This window comes from Podarcis cretensis, assembly GCF_951804945.1.
Source record: "Podarcis cretensis genome assembly, chromosome: 7".
Classification (NCBI taxonomy): Eukaryota; Metazoa; Chordata; class Lepidosauria; order Squamata; family Lacertidae; genus Podarcis; species Podarcis cretensis.
The window spans coordinates 28,569,695-28,591,842 of record NC_137176.1 but is presented as its reverse complement, the minus strand read 5'-3'; the positions used below and the strand labels follow the sequence as shown (position 1 = coordinate 28,591,842).

The following is a 22,148-nucleotide window of genomic DNA, read 5'->3' as shown; positions in this document are numbered from 1 at the left end:
ATTAAGTGCACACATCGCATCAAATGAAGTGAGGCTTAGCAACGCGGAAGTACAGTGGTACTTCGGGTTAAGAACTTAATTAGTTCTGGAGGTCCGTTCTTAACCTGAACCTGTTCTTAACCTGAAGACCACTTTAGCTAATGGGGCCTCCCGCTGCCGCCACGCCGCGTGATTTCTGTTCTCATCCTGAAGCAAAGTTCTTAACCCGAGGTACTATTTCTGGGTTAGCGGAGTCTCTAACCTGAAGCGTCTGTAACCTGAAGCGTCTGTAACCCGAGGTACTACTGTATATAGGATCAATGGCACTCCGCAAAACACAAGTTAGAACACGGAACCGGTGGATTCCAGGAACATGACCCGAGCTTTGTTTTCTACCCACAGTTCTGCGAGTATTCAAAAGAACCGAGTGAGAGATGCTCCTGACATTTTTATCTCCACTCTCTGAAATTAATAGTGCTTTTCCTCCAAAAGCCCGATTTAGAGGGCTTCTAAACCATCTATTACTGGCTCAGAAGGCAAGTCTCTGCTGATTGCAGGTGAATTGCATACCAATTGTCAGCTGTACATCATACAGAGGCACATTTCTCTGAAAAGGCTCAGTACACCCAAGACTAAAATAGTATGTGTGTGTATATCTCCAGGTTTGAGAAATACTGATTTAAGACCACTGACACATGTGTGAACACCTTGCTTCCAATTAAGCATTAAAGCAAACGCTAGATTTTTATTCAAAAGCCAGCAAAGCTAGTTTTGTGTGCAGAAGCTGGTGATGATGCAGTATTTTGATGAATGAATGCTACATTAAAAAGGATAAGCTTCTTTTACTGTTGGGAAATGACTGAAAGTTTGCTTCTGGCACCTATGAATTGGAATATCACACCAAATATGCATGAAAGTGTAGACTGTGACACAATCCATTTTACTTCAGGACAGTCTCATTGAAAGCACTGCAACTGTTCTGGAATATGTGAACAATCTAGTCCATGATGGCACTTGCATTATTCAAAGGTTTTTAGGCTATCTGTTCTGCAATTTATTTTTTATTTTAAAAGTGGCGTAAACTAATGTTATTGGGCTCAGCCCTCATCTCAGAAGCAATTATTTTGTTTGACTTCACAACTGCAGTGTTATTCATATTTTACAGCAAAACAAAGAGGGTTTTTTTTTTTAAAAAAAATGAACATTTATTGGGATTGAATTCGTTATTGGAATCCACAGTGCAACTGGTAGCCCATGAATTTATTTAGCCCTCTAATTGTAGACTCAGTACCCATACAGAGAATATTTTCAGGTTTATTTTAAAACAGAAGGGCACCATCGGTAAGGTATATAAAACATTATTGTGTGCAGCTGCTTGAGCACTCTGGCTCCTTAAAAGGCCGAACCAGATAAATATACCACTGTAGCTATAGTTTGCATTGCATTTGTTTAGCCTAAACACTGTAGGCACATCTGCAGAATTGTGCCCCAAACAACACAGCAGTGCTTGTTCTCTGAACTCTGATTTCAAATATTTTGAAAACAAATGGTAACACTTGCACAACGAGATCCAAATAGATTATTGCTCTTAAGTATCACAGATCTTCAGTCTGCACGTATCCACTCTCACTGAAGATGGAAAAAGCTGCTCTTCCAAGTTTTACCATTTGAACAAGTACAGTGGTACCTTGGAAGTCGAATGGAATCCATTCTGGAAGTCTGTTCGACTTCCAAAATGTTCAGGAACCAAAGCGCAGCTTTCGATTGGCTGCAGGAAGCTTCGGAAGCCGTGGAAGTTGTGTTGGACATACGGGTTCCAAAGAACTTTCGAAAACCAGAACAACCACTTCAATACGTTCGACTCCCAAGGCGTTTGAAAACCAAAGTACGGTTGTACTTCTAACAACCAGGAAGCCGAAGGAACAAAAATTTATCACAGAAGAATTAAACACAAAAGCAAGTATCACTGGCCCAGTTTGCACATAATGCTAAACCAGATTAGCACAAATGCTTCACCATGAACGATCAAGTCAGAAAATGCTGGCCATTTGGCCTCCTGTACAGCTGCCATGCTATCAGAAGCAAAGCCATGGTTTGCCATAGCATTATATAGTAGTTTCTCAAACAGACCAAAAGTTCCTATGTAACACTAAGCCAAACCATGGCTTACTTCCTGGCAGTGCAGCAGGAGCATGGAAGATGTCATGATTTTCTCATTGCATCAGCACACCTTATTTGCTTATGCTACAGTAAGCTATAATTTGGCTTACTATTATGTCCGAAGAAGGTCACTGAAGTGTCACAAGCCGATCGAGAAATAAATGACACATTTCCAAAAGAGAAGGCGAGGATTTAATTTAGCTGTCCAGTTAGTAGAGCTTTGCTCGTTTTCTCCCATCAGGCAGGAGGAGGATCCCACTCTTTAACCCTTCACTTGCTGATGAATGACAGGAACGAGGTACTGCAATATGCACTGCTGTTCCTTCCCATAGTCCATCCCATTCTAGGCCAACACAAATCCAGACACAGCCAAGAGTGTGGATGATCAACCACCTTTCCAAGCTTGGCTGTTTTCCTTCCCTACCCTCTTCCAGCACACCATCAATACTGTGGATTATGATGAATGGGTAGACAATTTTCATCGCTGTGCACGAGACAAACTGCAGCAGTTCCAATGTAACGGTTAGTTTTAATTCATGAGTATGCATATTCCTCCCTATACACATTATTATTTACATATGCATGTGAATCTGCTTTGGAGCATGAAAAAAGAATCTGGCATTGCTCTGGCTGTTCACACTACTAAACTGCAAAATATAACTTGCGTAAATTTCTCTGGACTGGCCAACTGCCTTAAAAGGATTCCATTTGTTTTTATTTATCCACCAATAAGACTTTCCTGGTGTGAGCTATAGACTATATGCATGGGTACACAAGCAAATCTCGGTGACCTGTAACAGTATGTCCCTTTCACATTGTTCCTTTGGTGGCCACCACAATAAATGGCCCATGGGGTTTATTTTACTATCGAAACAGCGACCCATTAAATCACGAATGGCTAAGGCTGCCCATTCGAAATGGCAGCCATGATTTATTTGCCCTTTTTCATCTTTGCAGTCTTCTCTTTCCGTTTCTTCACGTGCTTTGGGGTCTTGTTTTTCCTCTTCTCTCTCTGAGCCTCTTTGGCTATCTTCTTCCGTTCCTGGAAAAAGAGAGTATTGTGAATAATAGGCCTAAGTGACCAAGTGGACTCATAGAATATTACAGGTTTTATTTATGAATGTTTATGTTTTAATGCTGCGTAATTGGGTTTTTAATGCCACTGGCCCCATCCAGCCTGGTATTGTCTCAGCAATGGCTCTCCAGACATTTAGATGAGGTTTCTCCCTCGCCCTAGCTACAGATCCCAAAGACTGAACCTGAAATCTTTAGCACGCACAAAGCACACACTCCGCCACGGAAGATGCATCTCAACAACTAACCTTTTTATCCACGCTGGTTTCAGCAGGTCGATCTTTAGGATGGACAGATTCTTCTTCCTGCTCTTTGCAGCCCAACTCTGAATGGTCAGAACTGTCATTGTCCTCTGAATCAGACTCTGCCTCCTCTCTGTTTTCAAGGAGAGCAGGCACCTAAAAGGCAGACAACATAACTGCGTTGTTCTAGTTCTGGACTCCAAAGTTTCAAGAAAAGCTCCACAGGAAATAACGCTGGATGCACTACAAATTCTAGAGAATTCTTCTTCGTTCTCACTTAAATGTAATTGTTTTTGTAAGTTCACAAAGGATATGTTGCTGAACTCTCTCTTTCTTCACATACCTATTTATACAATTGCTGTACTTTTCCCTCAGAGAGAAAAAATATATATACACCCATAACGACCTGGAGCCCTCCAGATATTTTGGATCAAAACTCTCATTACCCCTAGCCATGCTAGCAGGGGGCTGATGGGAACTGTAATCTAAAATATCTGGAGAGTATTACATTGGGGAAGGGTACTCTAAGCCAGGGTTTCCCAAACTTGGGTTTCCAGCTGCAAGCTAGGATTGATGGGAGTTGTATTTCAAAACTAGCTGAAGACCCAATATTGGGAAACCCTGCTCTAAGCTAACTCTTAAGCCAGGAATGAAGAATCTGTGGCCCTCCAGCGCTTGTTGGGCTACGATTCCCATAAGCTCCAGCCATCATGTCCAATGGTCAGGGATGATGGGAACTGGGAGTCCCAACAACATCTGGAGAGCCTCAGGTTTCCTATTCTTGCCTCAACAGCTGGCTGAACACATGGAGCATCAATGAACCATCACAAATCTACCCTCACAGCCAAGTTTTTGTATCCGCTCACATTGCCTCAAACACAGTGATTTTTTTTCCTGTGAAGTCAGTTGCATCATCAAGCATAAAGTAATCAAGTAATAAACGTGAACAAGCAAACTAGGTATTATATATCACCACAAGAAGAACTGTTCTAGTAGCTAAAAGGTCACTGTAAAGACAATATGCAATTTGATTCTAGTGACAGCAAAGCAGCCTTAGGATGGAGACTAGGTAACCATTTCTAAACTTGGAGATTAATTAGGCAAGGGTACAACCTTCTCAGGAAAAGCTGGAGATTTGGAAGAACAATTCCAATATCAAACTAGGGAATCCTGCTTTTTACGGAGGAAGAGGCTAGATAACTCACAAGGCTTCTTTCAGTTCTACAACGGCATGCCAATTCATGGTGAAAGGGAGGTTTGCTATGGTTTGGAAATATGTCTGAATTTACAAACTACGGCTTGAAATGGGTTTGTAAACCATTGCTAGTCAGTGTCACTCATTTGTGACAAATCACAAACCACAGCCCTACCTCCAGAGGTTGCTGCACTATGGAGAGGAAAGTATGGATTTATGAAGCCGAGGGCTGGGAAAATGAAGGCAGACAAACAGATCTAAGCCATCATCTGCTGATTGTGTACTGTTTGATATGATGTTTGACACGAGCTTATGATTCCATAGACTAGGATATTTCAGCTAATAGAAACAAAACATTCCATATTTCCCTACCGTATTTTTCGCTCTATAACACGCACCTGACCATAACACGCACATTGTTTTTAGAGGAGGAAAAAAGGGGGGGGGGGATTCTGAAGAAACAGTGGATGTATCATTTTTGTGCCTCATGCTGTGGCCACAGACATGTGATCTGATGGTGAATTTGGGGTGACCCAATGCAAAAATCCTGAGAATCCCTGTGGATCTCTGCTTTCTAACCACGTTTTTGCACCACTGTGGCCCCAGGCAACAGTGGGTGTGTGATTTTTTTTGGTGCAGGCTGTAGCCATGGACATGCTATGTGATCTGATGGTGAATTTGGGGTGACCCAATGCAAAGATCCTGAGGATCCATGTGGATCCATGCTTTGTAACCACGTTTTTGCACCATTGCAGCCCCAGGCGACAGTGGGTGTGTGATTTTTTTGGTGCAGGCTGTAGCCATGGACATGTAATGTGATCTGATGGTGAATTTGGGGTGACCCAATGCAAAGATCCTGAGGATCCATGTGGATCCATGCTTTGTAACCACGTTTTAAGTGGGGAGGGAAAGAAAAACACAGAAGGGACAAGGAGCACAAGAGGGGTGTGCAGAGAAGCAGCTGGCTAAGAATGCAGGAGAGGGGTTTAACGGGAGGGAGGAAAGGAAGGCAAAAGTTTTTCCCCACCCAGCCACCCCTCCCTCTCTCTCTCTCTCTCCCACCTGCATGTTTTCCGGCTGCCTGCGAGTCCCTAAAATGCTTCCCTGGACACAGCAGCACCGGAGCATGAAGGACATGATCCTTTCCTTTCCCCTCTGCTTGCCTGGAGGGGAGGGGATTTGCCTGCTCTTTGTTCAGTTTGAGCAAACAGCAACCGAAACAGAAGCGGGTGGGCAGTAAGACCCTGAGGCAGAATGCAGGAAAGCAACAGCTTCCTCTCTCGCGCAATTGGATTTTTGCCTAATTTTTGCCCCTGCGCTTGGGCCAGTCGGCTCCAGGGACCACACATTTGCTCAATAACCCGCACAGACATTTCCCCTTACTTTTTAGGAGAAAAAAATCTGCTGTTATAGAAAGAAAAGTACAGTAATACATACAAACAATGCAAATTCAATCTTGTGAGAAGCTTCAGACAAAGTGATCTTTACACACGGAAGAATACAATCTCTTACTTACTTTCTGGACACCTGATAAATCCTTCTTTAACCCTGTCACAGTCTGGTAGAGAATCTGCAGAGGAAATAAATATAAGAAACTTAGAATAAACGTTTGCATTTATATAGCACTTTTCAAATGTCCAAGGGCTTCATATATATTATCCTGGTAATCCTTCTCAATGAGCCTTTTGGGGAAGCAGCAATATGAAGTTGGGTGTCTCCAGTCTATGTCCCTCAGCCTACCCATTACATTACATTGGCTCAGTTGACACAAAGCACTGATCACTGCATCAAGTACTCAGTGTGCCCATTAACACCCTGCTGTTCTGTGAATACAGGCATTTATTCATGCATGCATACAGATTTATAAACTGATTCATAGCCTCAAGCCATTGAAGCAGTGTCCAAGTGAGATAAAACAGACACAAAAATCACAAAGTCTTTACAAAAACTAAAGCAATTTCTACAAACAACGAAAAACCTTATTACAAGATAAACAAATAATATTTGATAGAATGATTGTGTCACCCCTTCAGGGAATGCTTTCATAGACCAAAAAAACCCGTTTGCAGTAGATGTCTGAAAGTAAAGATGTTAGGCACTTGTCCGATTTCAGTTGGTAACTTATTCCAGAGGGCTGCAGCGCGAATGCTAAAAGCCCCAGTTTCTAGTACAAACTAAGCGTAACTCTGGCGTACACATTACTCTCAGCAGTGCCTCATCTGAGGAGCAATTACCAGGCAGGGATATATAGTATGAGGCTGTCCCTTAGGTAACCTGTCCCAGTATTTACATACATGACCATCCCTTTTATAGTAATAATCTACCATTTCTGAAACCAACTGAGGCTGTAATTGTGGTACTTTAAATAGAGGAAGAAAAGACTGAGAGGTTTCCTTTAGGAACACTGTTTTATTACAAGCTTGCTACCATCGTTACAGTGTATTGTGCCATGTTCTGGTCAGTACAGTGGTACCTCGGGTTACATACGCTTCAGGTTACATACGCTTCAGGTTACAGACTCCGCTAACCCAGAAATATTACCTCAGGTTAAGAACTTTGCTTCAGGATGAGAACAGAAATCGTGCTCTGGCAATGCGGCAGCAGCAGGAGGCCCCATTAGCTAAAGTGGTGCTTCAGGTTAAGAACAGTTTCAGGTTAAGAACGGACCTCCGGAACGAATTAAGTACTTAACCCAAAGTACCACTGTATGTGCAACCTCAAATTCCACATAGTCCAAGGATACTTACATTATCTTGCTGCATATTTAAGGCTGTCTCTTCCTCCTTCAGCTTCATCATTATGTCAACATCCCTCTCGTAGTTCTTAACTTCAGTCAGAGTTCTTGGGATATACGCTTTCTTGAACACCTAACAAGACGAAATAACCACAAACATTCATTCAGTTCTGCAATGCCGAAGTTTTAATAAAGAGTATATGACTAGATCAGCAAAAATCGTCGACCTCTGACATTATGTCTAGTTTGGTTCTCAGGAATATGTTTACGTGGACAAACAACATGGAAATCAGGTGGCCTAGATTTGGCCAGTAGCAACTGTTGTAATTATATCAACACATTTAGCAGCTGGCGTGATTAGAAACCTTATTTGTGATCACTGTGTTCCTACACTGGTCACATTACCACATCATGCTAAGCCATGACAGCTTGTAGTGCCATCTGGACCCACAAAGTATGGTTCGTTTTGACAACCCAACCTGTGGTTAATGCTGGCTTTTGTGAAACCAACCGTGGTTAGTGGTAACCACTTTGCCACACAGACAACAACATGAGAAACCATGGTTTGGCATGATGTGGGAACACTATCTTGTAGTCCACATGAGGGGCCCCTTGGGAACAGGTGGAAACACTCAAGCGTAGAAAGAGAAAGACTGCAAGGTGATTCATCTCATGGACATTTAGATACTGTAAAAACATTTATAATAAAAACATTGCAAAACATTGTCAAAGTACTGACGGACATTTCACAGAAGGGACACAACAAATACAGAAGATGGGGAGGAAATCCAGGCTCTGGCTTACCTCTTCATCCACATTATCCTGATTGGACCTTTCCTCCTCTGTCCTCTCACACGATATTTCCATTGCCTACAGGATATAATGCAAGACTTTTAACAGTGACTTAAAGCCCACCAAGACCTAAATGCTCTCCACGTAGCCCTCAAAAATAGCTCTTCCTATTTCAGTGACCACTACCTCTCCCAGAGGGGCTGTCCCTATCCCAGAATAGGCTTTCTACAAGGGACTGCCTTTAAAAACAGATGGGAAATTTGAATTGGTCCAAAATGTGCAGGCCAGACTTTTGTCCAGAGCATGTAAACTCTTTATTCTTTCTCAAATTCACTGAATGCCTCTTTCATCTGGGCTCAATTAAAACTGCTAATTTTGCCCTTCAAAGCTCTAAATTGTCCAGGTTCTGGTTGCCTTAACAACTCTCACGTCCAATACAGAACTTCCCATGCTTTAAAATCAGCTTGGGACGTCTTAATGCGGAAACACCTTATTCTCTGTGCCTTCTTTTCATTGCCTCTTAAAACCTATTCTTTTTCTACAGACTTATACAGTAATCCTTTAAAGGTTTGACTATTGCTGTCTTCATATTACATTTGATTTTTTAAAAAAACCTTTACTTATTATTAGCATTTTTAATGTACATGCTGTACTTCTGTTGTGCATTTTATGTTGTAAAGCCACTCCATATGCCATATGAGTAGAAGAATACAGTACAAATAAGCAACTGACTGAATTGAGTGGTTAAGTCTTCAACCTTATATAGCTCCAACCGTCCCCAGCCAGGTCAGGGATAATTTGAGCTGTAGTCCAAAATAACAGGAGGGCACCAAGTTGGGGAAGATTAAGTTTGAGAATTAGTGGTGGCGCTGTGGGTTAAACCACAGAGCCTAGGACTTGCCAATCAGAAAGTCGGAGGTTCAAATCCCTGCGACGGGGTGAGCTCCCGTTGCTCGGTCCCTGCTCCTGCCAACCTCGCAGTTTGAAAGCACATCAAAGTGCAAGTAGATAAATAGGTACCGCTCCAGTGGGAAGGTAAACGGTGTTTCCGTGTGCTGCTCTGGTTCGCCAGAAGCGGCTTAGTCATGCTGGCCACATGACCTGGAAGCTGTACGCCGGCTCCCTCGGCCAATAAAGCGAGATGAGCCCCGCAACCCCAGAGTCGGCCATGACTGGACCTAATGGTCAGGGGTCCCTTTACCTTTACCTTACTAGACCAAGAATGCAGATGTTATGAGTTTGTGGGAACGGACCGAAACAGACACTTTTTTTTTCACCCTTCATATTTGATTAGCAGTGCATGTATATCATACTTCCGTATCTATAGCAGGGTGCAGAAACCTTTGCAAAAACAACATCGTTGCTATTCACAATAGCTAAATCAGCTTTCATTTATAAAAAAAGAATTGTAAGAGAGCTGATTCTGTATCTTCCCTCCTAATGCTTTCCCACAGAGGCAAAATCTCTAAAGCTTTACCTTTTCAAGGTAAGCATCCATGTTCTCATTTGTAATAGATGGATCTGTAACGAATTCAAAGAGTTCTCTCACCGTCATCACCGCAACATTGTACTTCCGGAAAAAATCTGCCAGAAAGGACCAAAGGCGACGTAAAATATTAGCACCTATGCAAACCAAATGCAGTGTTGGGTATCTGAACTCTTGTAAAATAAAAAATTACTAGAATAACTCTGTTATTATTATTATTATTTTTTTAAAAAATTATTAACAGGCCAATCACATCACATTATCCAAATCACATTAGTTCCAAATTATACAGCCAAATTTTAAATTTTGTTGGGGGTACCCATACATCAAGTTCCGCACGAGTCCAAAACTCCAGACAAAGTCCAAGAATCACTTATATTACTGCTTTAATTAGACAGTTCTATCCAGTTCGATCCGGATAGTTCTTTATTACTTTCTTTCTCTTGTTGTTGTTATCGTATATTCCTTTCTTTGCGATCTCTGATGATTTTCACAAGCAGATTGAAAACAGGCGTCTCTGTGTGGGTTTTGTACTCCTCAAAGATCATATCGCTCAGGAACAGCCTCTGTTCAACACTTCCATAAACAAAATTAATCTTCGGTCTGTCCTTTACTTTTCTCAGGCTTGCCAAATAAATCAAATGAATCAGGAGGCTCTGTCAGGTCAAGCTTGCATTCCAACATTCCTTCTCTTTCGAACAATCCTGATTCTCCTCCCCCCTGTCCTTCTTTCTCCGGCAAGCCTGTCTTGGTGAGATGCCATTTTTTAACTGCGTCATAAAATTTTTCCTCTTTCTCACCGTTCAATCCTCTATCCTGTTATAATCCATCCCACACAGTTCTTGGATTCCTGCTTGTGTTTAATAAAAACGCAACGATCTTATTTCTATCTGGGGTGAAGGGTTATTAATATCACATCGTGCAAAGAGGAAAAAAAAGATTTTCCTTCACCCCCCCTTCGTTCCATACATACAGTCTCCTAGTGGTGATTCATCAGAAGATTTACTTATCCATCCGTCACTCCCGGTCACAGAGATCCATTAATCAGCAGTCTTATCCTCGAGCATTACTTGATGTATGTGCTTCAGCTTCATTTCCAATCATTTGTTTCCAATTATAATTCCGAGCTGAAGCAACCAGCACGCGCTGATTGGAATCAGCGTCAGGAAGATCTGACTCCACCGAGGGCTCGTGCCAAGTGTTCAGCACCCCCATCTCACGGATCTGGGGGTGCATTGTGAACACCGCTGGCAAGGCAGCGCCCCCCCATCTCCTGGGGGGGGGGGAGGAAGACTGCATACTTCCCATAGCAGCCCCTTAATTACCTCGTATGGGTCAGAGAGATGTTATTATCAGCCATCTTCCAACGCGCCACCTGGTGGCCCCCAGAATAACTCTGTTATTTGGTGGAGTCCTCAAGAGTTATCCTGGACAGCTGACGTTGAAGCAACCAATCTTCAAAGCATATCCGAGTCGAAATATAATTTGAGATAACTCAATAACATTTTTAACTTGCAGGAAAATTTACACCAGCGCCCATTCAAAATTGTATGTATGAGCAATCGGGATCAGATCCATGCATGCAAATCTGTCAAGTGACAGAGGATTAAATCATGCACACAAAAATATTCATGATATCCAGGATGTTGATGTTTCTTGGCTGGAACTCACCATTGATGTTAGAGCAGTCTTTCCTCAGGAATTCTAAAGCATGTGGGTGGTCGTGCTCCACAGACTGGGACACGTCTATGATGTATACCTCACCACTGTAATACCTGGAGAAGTGGGAATAAGCAACACGGCACTATCGTTAGTACTGCTGTTTCTGAAAGTTTACTAGGGACTTTTTACGGAACGTTCTACCACTTAGGGTGAAAGAGGGAGGTCATTAGAATTTCAGCTAATGTAAAGCACATGTCATTTCTGCGAAATATGGCCACTGTATGCCCTACGCTTGTTCTGTTTACTTAAATAAGAATGCATTTAATTATTATTATTTTATTATTTTTTTCTGCTTGAAAGCAGAGGGCAGATCAGAAGATACAAGGCTGATCAATGCGTTTTAGCTATTTTCTTAATCTCATTTCCTATTTCTTGCCATAAGCCTTCGTACCAAGGAAGGAAAGGCAGGAGAATCTAAGCACAGATGCCAGAGGTGTCTTTAAGATCCATGAAAAGCTGGATATAGACTTATAAAAGATACTTGACCAAGGCTTTAACTTTAGGGAAACCTTGGAAACAGAGCCGAAGGAGCATGTCAAACACCTGAATCTTAGGATGGCAAAAGATGCTTGATCTAAGTCCAATTGCATCTCTTGCTCTACATATTTATTTTTATACTGCAGAAAGATAGCCAACCTTCACTGAACCCCCAAAATGGTTTTAGGAAAAAAGGAGAATAGAAGCTCATTTACAATTGACCTCATTTTGTAGGATAAATTCAGCTTTTCGTTTTTTATTGGAAAACGGCACCAATTTTTAAAGAGCTCTTGTGTAACAATGACACAAATCATCTTTCAAATTCACAGGCTGTGGAGCCAGGAGGACAACACCCTAGCTCCAGGACAGAGTTGTGCAAGGTAACATATACGGATGAAAGAAGTATCAACGTTCAGCTTCTTTAAAACATACAGCATGTTAAATTCACTGAGATCTGCATGAACGAGCTTGGCATCTTGGTACATTCTTCTCATGTATTGTATGACTTGCAGATACAACTCCCGAGCTTTGGATTCCGAGAACTGGGCGTTTTTCAACAATGGAGCAGGCCTTGGATCAAAAGGAAAGGGGGGGATAGAGAGAGAGAACAAAAAACACCAGAATATAATCAACAGCTGTCCTCCTCCTTCTCCAATACCATACCCACTTTGGCTAACAGAATGCGAGCTCTGCTGAGTCAGGCCAAAGGCCCATCGAGTCCAACGTCCCATTTCCCACAATGGTCAACCAGACACCCATGGGAAGTTCATAAGCAGGACCAGAGTGTTACAGCACTCTCCCCAATTGCAATTCTCAGAGACTGGTATACGGAGGCATAAGCTACTGGAAGAAAGGGTCAAAGACAACACCTCCCCTTGTAACCTATTTTCAAATACCTGACTTCTGAATAACTCTCCACTGCATTATACACACATGCACACACAAACACACACCTATTCCCCTCCCTTCCTCTACTTTTTTCTTCTTCTTTCCTTTTTTCCCTTCTATGGCGTCTTCTATATATCTATCACAGTTACTATTATTATCACTATTTGTTTTATTTCAGTAGACATCTCTCTCATTTCCTTTGCGCATATGTCTTTTGTATTTGCTTATACAATGGGTGGGGTAAGCTAATCAAGTATGTACAGTAGTACCCCGGTTTTCAAACGTCTCTTTTGACAAACGTTTTGGTTTTCAAATGCCGTAAACGCTTCAGTTTTCTAACACGCCTCAGAAGTCAAACATGCCACACGGCTCCACTGAGTGCATATGTTATTTTTTTCATATTTGTTTATTAAATTTGCAGACCACCCTTTGCGCCTCGGCTTTTGAACATTTCAGAACTTGAAATGGATTACATTAGAAAGCCAAGGTACCACTGTATTCACATCAGTTATTCGCATCTAACTAATTATATTATGTTTCTCCCCGTTTGCTTTCAGATTTTTATTATTTAGGCTTCCCCCCCCCCAAAGCAATGATGAGACAGCCCTGTCTGAACTACATGACAATAAAAGAGCATTTTTTTTTGAGATAGATAGATGAGAAAACTCAATAACAGAGCTATGGACTTGCTTCTGACTAGATACAGGACTGAATTGCTAATAAAGTGATTTCTTTATATATAAAAAATACACAAACACAAACAAAGTTTCTGAGTATACTTACATGTCATTTTTGCCAATAAAGCTCATAACAAGAACGTGACTTCTGAGCATAATAGGTTCTGGGCATGGAATTTGGGCTGTATGTAACCTACAAAAAAAAAAAAAGGCCCCCCAAAATGATACTATCCAGCATGAAGGGCTTTTTAAAAAACACTTGTAACACTTACTAAAATGTTCTAAGTTTTTTTTTAAAGGCCCATTAATAGTTATAGCACAAAAAAGACTCCATTTATCTGTCAGAAAGGTAGGAATGGCTTGTGGGGAAATGGAAATGTTCATCTATGGGAAAAGGGACTGGGGTTAGCAAAATTCTCATCTCTTGAAACCCTAGGATTCCATTTTAATTTCCCAAGGGAGCCCATTAAAATGTTCATTTGATCCACTACAAAATGGAGCATAGCAGCCTTTGCAAAGGTGTTCTGGACTACAACTCTCTGTGCCTGACGGCTGTTGTAGGCTGGAACAGCTGGACGACACCAGGTTGATGAAAGCTGGCGTATGGGAACAAAGTCTTGGCCAAAATGTTTGAAAAAGGTCACCTTGTTAAATTCCTCATTTCTTTTTCTGCCCACGTCTTGACCATTTTTCTTGGGTTTCCTTTACAGTAGCCATGGCGAAACCTTGAGATAACAACAACAGGCAAATGTAATTATAAAAAATCCCAGCATGGAAATTATTGTTATGGAAAACGTCAAGTAAGCCTGCACACATAAGTAAAAATTTAAATCTCAGACTCACCTGAACTCTCCACTCACATACTTATCCCGATCTTTAAACATCAGTATAGACGTTTTATAAATCTTTATGGCTCTGTTCTCTCCATTTGCTGTGTTGGCATGATATACATTAGCCTAGCAAATTGCAAATGGGCAAAACAAAAATGTATCAAGGTATGTATCATCTGATCTTTATTCAAGGATAAATACCCTGTTGCTAAAAAAAAACCCCATAGTTTTAAGATTACAAAAGTCTACTTAATCCACCAAGCTAAAGGCAGCCCAAGAAACCAATAGGTTCTACTGCCTACCTGGTCTACAAAAAACAGGTTATTAAGGACTAAGCAGACCAAAATACAAGGCTAACAGGTCAGTACAGTGGTACCTCCGGTTACGAACGTAATTCGTTTCGGGGTCCGTTCTTAAGCCGAAACCGTTCTTAAAGTGAGCTGTGCTTTTGCTAATGGCACCTCCCGCTGCCGCCGCCACACAACTTGCGCTCGTATCCCGGGGCAAAGTTTGCAACCTGGAGCATCTACTTCCAGGTTAGCAGAGCTCATAACCCGAAGTGTTCGCAAGGAGGACGGTACGTAACACGAGGTTCCACTGTACCTGTGCAGCCCTGTTCCAGAAGGCACCTGCGTAGAACCACATCTCTGTTTACATTTTCAGTCCCCAAACACTTGGATCATGAACAGAAGAGGCAGGTGGGGGCATACCTGCATACTTCTGCATGCATGTGCAAACCATGGAGCCAATGATGCACACAATTTGAATGAAGCACACAGAACAAGATTCCTTTTATGAAAATAATAAAGATGGATGTAAAGTTCTGACGAAATGAATCCTGTTCTGCTACACTGCTGTACATACCAAACCCACTTATTACTGTATTTTTCCATCTATAAGACGCCCCCATGTATAAGACCCCTATTTTGGGGGGACTCAGATTTAAGAAAATGGGGGGAGATAGCCCCGTGTATAAGACACCCCCTAATTTTTGACATTTTTTTAAAGGAAAAAAACCTAGTCTTACACACGGAAAAATACGGTAAATAAGATCAATCATCTAGCACAGGGACTTCTAACTGGCAGCTTGCAAGCTGGATCTGACCCTCCAAAAGGTAATTATTTTTAAAGCTCAGAATTCATAGGCTGGATTACATTATGTTCTGTATTACAATTACCAGGATTCAGCTTCTAATCTTCTCACAGCATTGATTGAAAGTAGAAGGAAGAAATCACACAACTGCAGCTCACCATCGTAAGACTAAAACATTGTTTAGTGTAGTGTACAACCTCTCCATTGTCTTTGCATGCTTATACTGTATAATTGTCTGCCGCTTATATAATAACTTGAGTTTGAACTAATTTGGTTTTTATTTATATTTTGAAAATGTGTTGTGTGTTTAATTGGGACCCTCTTTTTGGTCTAAAACCATTAGACTAAACAGCTTACTATAGCTGGCTCTTTTTGCTGTGAAACCAACCTCTTTTCCTGTGCTAATGCAGCCATTGATCTCCGATATGACACCTCTGGTTAGCATCTTGAACAGAATCATTCTAGTCCTTGGATCCAGAACCTCAGGAAAGCAACAAAACAGCCCTATGAAATGGCATTATTTGGAACTGCTGTCCAGAAACTTTTCTCTTGCATTTATTGGTCCTGCCTAATTCTTGCATATAAGAGATTATAAAAAATAATAAAAACACAAAGAGAGCTAAGAGCATTGGTTTTTTTAGGAGCTAAGTGTTATGTTAGTCCAAGCAATAAATCACAGTAAAAATGGTTGATTAAAATGGAGTAAGTAAATACCAATATTAAGCAAAAGTGAAAGACAATAGCACACTAAAAACTAGAGCTATGGACACCCACCAAAGAATTCTTCAGGACTTACTTCTGAGTAAATGTGGTTGAATCATTTTATTACGTCAGTTAGCTTTTTTAAAAAGGTGAGGACTCTTGATTTTTATTTAAATAGAGATTTTTTTTTGCAACTGTCTGATACTTTGTGTGACTTACTTGTTCCACTGTCGCTCGGTCTGACTTGTCTTTCACCCGGTACCTAGTGGAAACAAAGGAATTTCATGGTCCACTATGCTTCATTTGGATAATACTGAAATACAAATGGGTCATCCTCACTACTTACATTTCTGCATCTCTCTGCCTGGACTTCTCAGTAACTTTATTTATAACAGAGTCAGCAAAGTGTAGCCTGTCTTGAAGAGGGGGAAACACACACATATAAGGAAATTAACACCAATACATTCCTCTTTCACCTACCTGCACCTCTCAATTTAAAACTAGCTTCTGACTCTGCAGCCTGAAAATACATCATGCTCCTTATCCAAGACACATCAAGAAAAATGTCCTTGTTGCAATGTTTGTAAAATAAAGCCATTACCCACAACCAAGGTACTACGTTCAGCTTCTTTTTAGTCCAAAAATCATTTAAATGCAAGTACAGTGGTACCTCGGGTTACAAAACACTTCAGATTACAGACTCTGCTAACCCGGAAGTAGTACCTCGGGTTAAGAACTTTACCTCAAGATGAGAACAGAAATTGTGCGCCAGTGGTGCGGCGGCAGCATAAGGCCCCATTAGCTAAAGTGGTACCTCAGGTTAAGAACAGTTTCAGGTTAAGAACGGACCTCCAGAACAAATTAATAAGTAACCAGAGGTACCACTGTAGTTTCAGGCCTGCTGTTTCAGCAGGAAGTGAACAATACAGAGAACTAGGCCAGACTCTCAGAGACTCCTCCAACACCCTCCTAAGGTTTCAGACAATGGCACACAAAAGAGATGTCTATTACATTGCTCTCACATAGCCATGAATATACTGGGGTGTTGAAGAAATCTGGTACGAATAACTTCCTTCTCTCTCCCTGTGGCCAAAGGAACTTAAGGTTTGCTCCAGAAGTAACTAAGGGTGTGCTGTGGGATGCAGAACCTGCAAATGGAGGAGGGTTCAGTGATACCTGCTGTCATGCAGACAGAGAATGGGCTGTATCAGAATGAGAGAACTTGTAGCTCTCCCAATGTTGTTGGACTCGCAACATTGATCTACCCTATCCAGTGTAACCAATCATCAGGGATGACGGCAGTTGTAGTCAAGTAACATCTGGAGGGCCACAGCATCCCTGTCCTATGACAGCTATAGTGTGCCATGTGCTACACAGAAAATATGATTAAAAAAGAATAGCTTAAAAAGAAAAATATCAAGTTAATCCCCCCCCCACCGCGGCCACCCAATGGTTACCATTACGGTACAGTGGTACCTCGGGTTAAGAACTTAATTCATTCCGGAGGTCCGTTCTTAACCTGAAACTGTTCTTAACCTGAAGCACCACTTTAGCTAATGGGGCCTCCTGCTGCTGCCGCACTGCCGGAGCACAATTTTTGTTATCATCCTGAAGCAAAGTTCTTAACCCGAGGTACTATTTCTGGGTTAGCGGAGTCTGTAACCTGAAGCGTCTGTAACCTGAAGCCTATGTAACCCAAGGTACCACTGTATAGTCTTTTCAAGCAGGGCCGGTTTTCAGCATTGTGATATATAATAATAATAATAATAATAATAATAATAATAATAATAATAATAATAATTTTTTATTTATACCCCGCCCTCCCCAGCCAAGGCTGGGCTCAGAGCGGCTTACAAGCAATAATAAAAACAAGATGAATGATTACAAACTTAAAAGTAAAATAATAATAATAAAAAAAAATATCAGCAGCTAAATACCATGATATGCTGATATATTTCTGATTCTGGAATGTATCTCGACCGTTTCTTCCTCCCCACCGAGATACATCGGCTAGCCCTACAGCTGATCAAGTCCTGTGCCCCCTTGCATGAGCTGGGGGGGGGTGTTCTCAAAGGTGTAGGCAGGCAGGAGCACAGAGCCTGAGAAACACAGTTCTTAAACTCATGCTGATGAGTTATATCAGGGAGTGTGACACACATGGATTCACCAACTTCAACCCAGCAAATATGGCTGTACGGCACGGTCCTTAGCAAATACCTATTTCTAGAAAACAAGAATGACTGCTCTTACCTAGATTGATTTTATTCTCAAACTTTCTTAGGGCCTTATCTGTAGGAGTGGACATTTTGGCCGCGTTGCAGCTAGGAATTTGCTTATTGGCCTGAAACAAAAACAAAAAAAGAAACCCTGTCACACAATGATACTCCCGATCTCATAATCAGAGCTATACAATCCGGACACCATGCTTGCACAACCCATCCCTTCTCATGCAAATTTCACAGACCATCCACCTGGGTACAAAAGCCCAATCAGCATGTGAAGTCAAGCTCTGATAAACACTTTAACTATGGTTATGCCTGGGAGGGAGGGGTATATTTGCACCAGAGGAAGAGGGAGCGTGCAATGCTGCAACTCACTCCAGATCCCTCATTAAAGAGTTACAGAAAATGGGGTTGAAAGGAACCTTGGAGGTTATCCAGTCCAGGCATAGGAAACCTGCTTCCCTCCAAAGGTTGTTGGACTACAATTCCTATCATCCCTCCAGGTGTAGCTAGGATCTAAACCTGAGGCCATCTAAAAATTCACTTAAGAGCAACAAAAAGTTGACACCCTCAAGCCACACATTCCTTGAACATACCTGAGTGTTTCTGCCTGCAGATAACGGATTTCGCTTCGTGAGCTTCCCCATGGCATCGTCCCAGTCCCAATCGCTGTCGTCCTCCTCTTCGCCACTCTCATCCAATTCACCCTCGTCTGCTTCCTCACACAAACGTGGCTGCTGCGTTATAAAGACCGCCTTCTCCTCTTCAGCTGCTTTCGAAGCCTGTGTGCGTTCGCTAACGTATGTATTTTAAAAGCACGTATTTAGTAAACTCATCAAGTTGCGCAAAGCCAGCAACACAGTACAACTAGCTCCCTGTCGTCATCATAATCATCAGTATTATTATTATACTGAAATAGTACCTTGGAGCACAGATTAATTGCTGCTTTGCTGTTAGCCGTCCCAGGTAAGTTCACTGACTATCTTCCAAGCTTCCTTGAGGCTCAGTGTCACACCTGGGATATTCCCCCTTGCCCCTCTTGTGTACAAGAAGGGGGACAAGTATCAAGGTGAGCTGCAAGCCTTTCCAAGGTTCATGCTCAGCAAACCCTGCCCCTGGAAGACTGTGAGGGAATGCCTCTGCAAGGACTGTAAGGCTCAGTGGTACAGCATCCGCTTTGCGGTTCAATCCCAGGCATCTCCAGAAAACGTCCCAGTTTAAAACCCTGGAGATCTGCTGCTGTTAAGTGTAGAAAATACTGTGATAGAGGAATGAATGATCCTGTTCAGTATGTGGCAGCTTCCTATGGCCATGCCTCCAATGCCCACATCTGTAAAAGATGGGCTTAGGCACATCAACTATGTGAATATGCTTTCACACAACTGGAAACCTTACGTGAAGAGGGTTCTCAGTCTTGCAGCAATGTGTCCATGCTTTTCTTTTGCAGACACCCACACTGAGCGCATGGGTGTCAGGGGCAGGCAGGATGACCCAACAGCCTCTTCTGCATGCTGTATGTGCACGAGCAATTTCTGAAGAAGGCTATTGGTGGTGTTGAAACCGATGAAATTTTGAAGTAGGGTGTATTAGTTCTGAACTTTTGCTATAACTCAATTTAGTTTGCAAGTAGGCAGAAACAAAATAGATTTATCCTGTATATTATTATTACAGATATCGTAGACAATAAAAAAGAGAAATACAGCTTTGCAACCTTTTTTTTTTTTACTGTAGTAAGATTCAGTGTTTCTTTGGTTGTTGGATTCCATCCCCTCCCTTACTTTCATTTGATCTGCATTTTAAAAGAAAGTAGCTACTGTGAAGGTTGGCACTTGACTACTGGGAAGAACAGCATTGGTGACAGTTACGTTTTTCGGCTACTTATCCACACCGGTCTAAATTTCTGTGCATCTCCCTTATTGGTAAGTGAATTAGCTGAAAGTCTTATAAATAACATTATCGGATCATAGATACCCCTCTCTGTATCAATGGAGATGCATGAGAAATCCAGCAAGAGGAATTGGGAACAAAAGTACAAGCACGATTGATTATTAGGCCTTGGATACTGTAAACAGGATACGGCAGCTTTTGTAAAAACTGCCTATAACTGAAGGCAACCCAGGAAGTCCATACCAGAAACATACCCTTGACAAAATCACATTTCATAATGTGGTACATTATGGAAACTGGGTTAGGAAAAGGAAGGAAAAAATACCCCCAAATGTTCTGCTGCTCTTCTGTGTCAACATCACATTGCTACTCTCTTTTTCTCCCCATACTTCAAACAGCCTCTCCAGAAAGATGACTCTGTGGAGCTCTGTTCTTTCACACCACCTGAAAATCACTTTGACAATTCTATTGTTCCATTACCTGTCTGAAGATTCCGCATCATCAAATTGCCCAGGAACTATTTTGCTCATAATTTTCACCCTGTAATTCATTGCGGCTAGTAGAAGATCTCCAATGCACGCAACCCTGATCCACTTCCTGTAAAATATATATGGTACAATAAGACAATGTTTTACACACTATATATTGCGAATGGGTGGGTGGTGTGCATGCTGTACTCATCCATGTAGTAGGCTCAACCTGTTACAATATTCCATAACTGATTGTTGTCCGATTGTTGTATTAAGGCTGTTTTATTATGATTTTAGCATTGTTAGCTTTTTATTATTGTTGTAAGCCATCCTCCCTATGGGAGGAAGGGTTGGTTCTAAGAATGATGAAATAGTAAATAAATGAAATAAAAACAATTGTTCTTGCTCTGGAAGGAAGGATTCAAGCACATACTGGGAATTTAGGCTTGAACAATTAAAGCGGATTGAAGTGCTCTGTCCAATCCCTTAAAAACAAAAACAAGATTTTCTGAGAATAGGAAAAGGATGGTGAAATTACACTGGGAAGTGTGAGAGGAACCAATTCAATGGGAAGACGTGTAAATACTCCAGAAGCAAATTAGAGCGAATGCTCACTGTTGCAGAACTGTTAAGAAGCCAGAGCAAAAACTTCATAACTTGGAATAATATTTGTGCAAGCAAATCAGTATAAACAGGTCATCTGGAGGTGGTGCCATTAAGGAACTTGACCATTATTTGACCATAACCCTTTTAAACCAGTCAAATACCCATCTCCAGTGTTTGGCAGGCTGAAGATTAGAACCTTTACCCACCATCCAACAACTGCTAGGAACCCAAGTTTGAGAAACACTGCTCAACTAAGTCTATAGAGCGCAGAACCAGGAGTGCAACTATTCCAGATCATTTCACACAGCACACTTGACTACAACCCCGCCTGGGGACTCGCACGAAGCGTGGAAATTATACGTCTCAACAGAGCAATATCCTGCGTGTACATCCTACAGAAGATCGCGCCAGGCTGGACTTCAACTCCGGCTACTCAGGAGGTAGCACAAACTATAGGAGGCGGCCTGCCTTTTAACCAGGTCCGAAACTGTACGCGCCTAACCCCTGTAGGCTCTGCTCCGGGGTCCCCAACGCGGCGCCCGCAGCAGCCAGCAAGGGAAGAAGCGCAAAAGCGCACTGGCTGCCCAGGCCTCTTGCGGGGAGCGCTGCTTTCGGACAAAGGTCCACGCCAAGCCCCGCTCCAGTTTTGCGTCTCCCCTTTGGCCAGGCCTCCTCTCCCTTTCCCCCGGCGCCCTAGCCGCTGTTTCTTCCCACCCCGCCGCCCGTTTCCTGCTGCCCGGGCCTACCTTTCCTTCCGCCGACACGCTGCCCGGCTCCGCAGGGCTCAGCCCAGCCCTCTTTCTCCTCCTCCCCTTCTCCCTCGCGCCAATCCGGGCGCCCGTCGCTGCCGGCGCCTGCCCAATCGAGGGGAAGGGGAGGATCGCGAAGAGGATCGGAGCCGGCGCCGGTGCA

General features: G+C 42.3%; 1 protein-coding gene across 1 annotated transcript; it reads right to left on the bottom strand.

Annotated features, from left to right (window-relative positions):
- Positions 1-1,273: 1,273 nt before the first annotated feature.
- Positions 1,274-22,121, bottom strand: RIOK1 (RIO kinase 1). The gene is made up of 18 exons (XM_079985013.1): positions 21,983-22,121; positions 20,641-20,757; positions 18,870-19,068; positions 18,302-18,392; positions 16,398-16,467; positions 16,271-16,313; positions 15,738-15,830; positions 14,270-14,382; positions 14,071-14,151; positions 13,533-13,619; positions 12,294-12,431; positions 11,334-11,437; positions 9,654-9,760; positions 8,189-8,254; positions 7,398-7,517; positions 6,167-6,220; positions 3,462-3,611; positions 1,274-3,181 (listed from the first exon to the last, which is right to left on the bottom strand). Exons 2-18 carry the CDS (start codon positions 20,709-20,711, stop codon positions 3,071-3,073), a joined length of 1,698 nt encoding a protein of 565 aa, XP_079841139.1. The 5' UTR covers positions 20,712-20,757; positions 21,983-22,121; the 3' UTR covers positions 1,274-3,070.
- Positions 22,122-22,148: the final 27 nt, after the last annotated feature.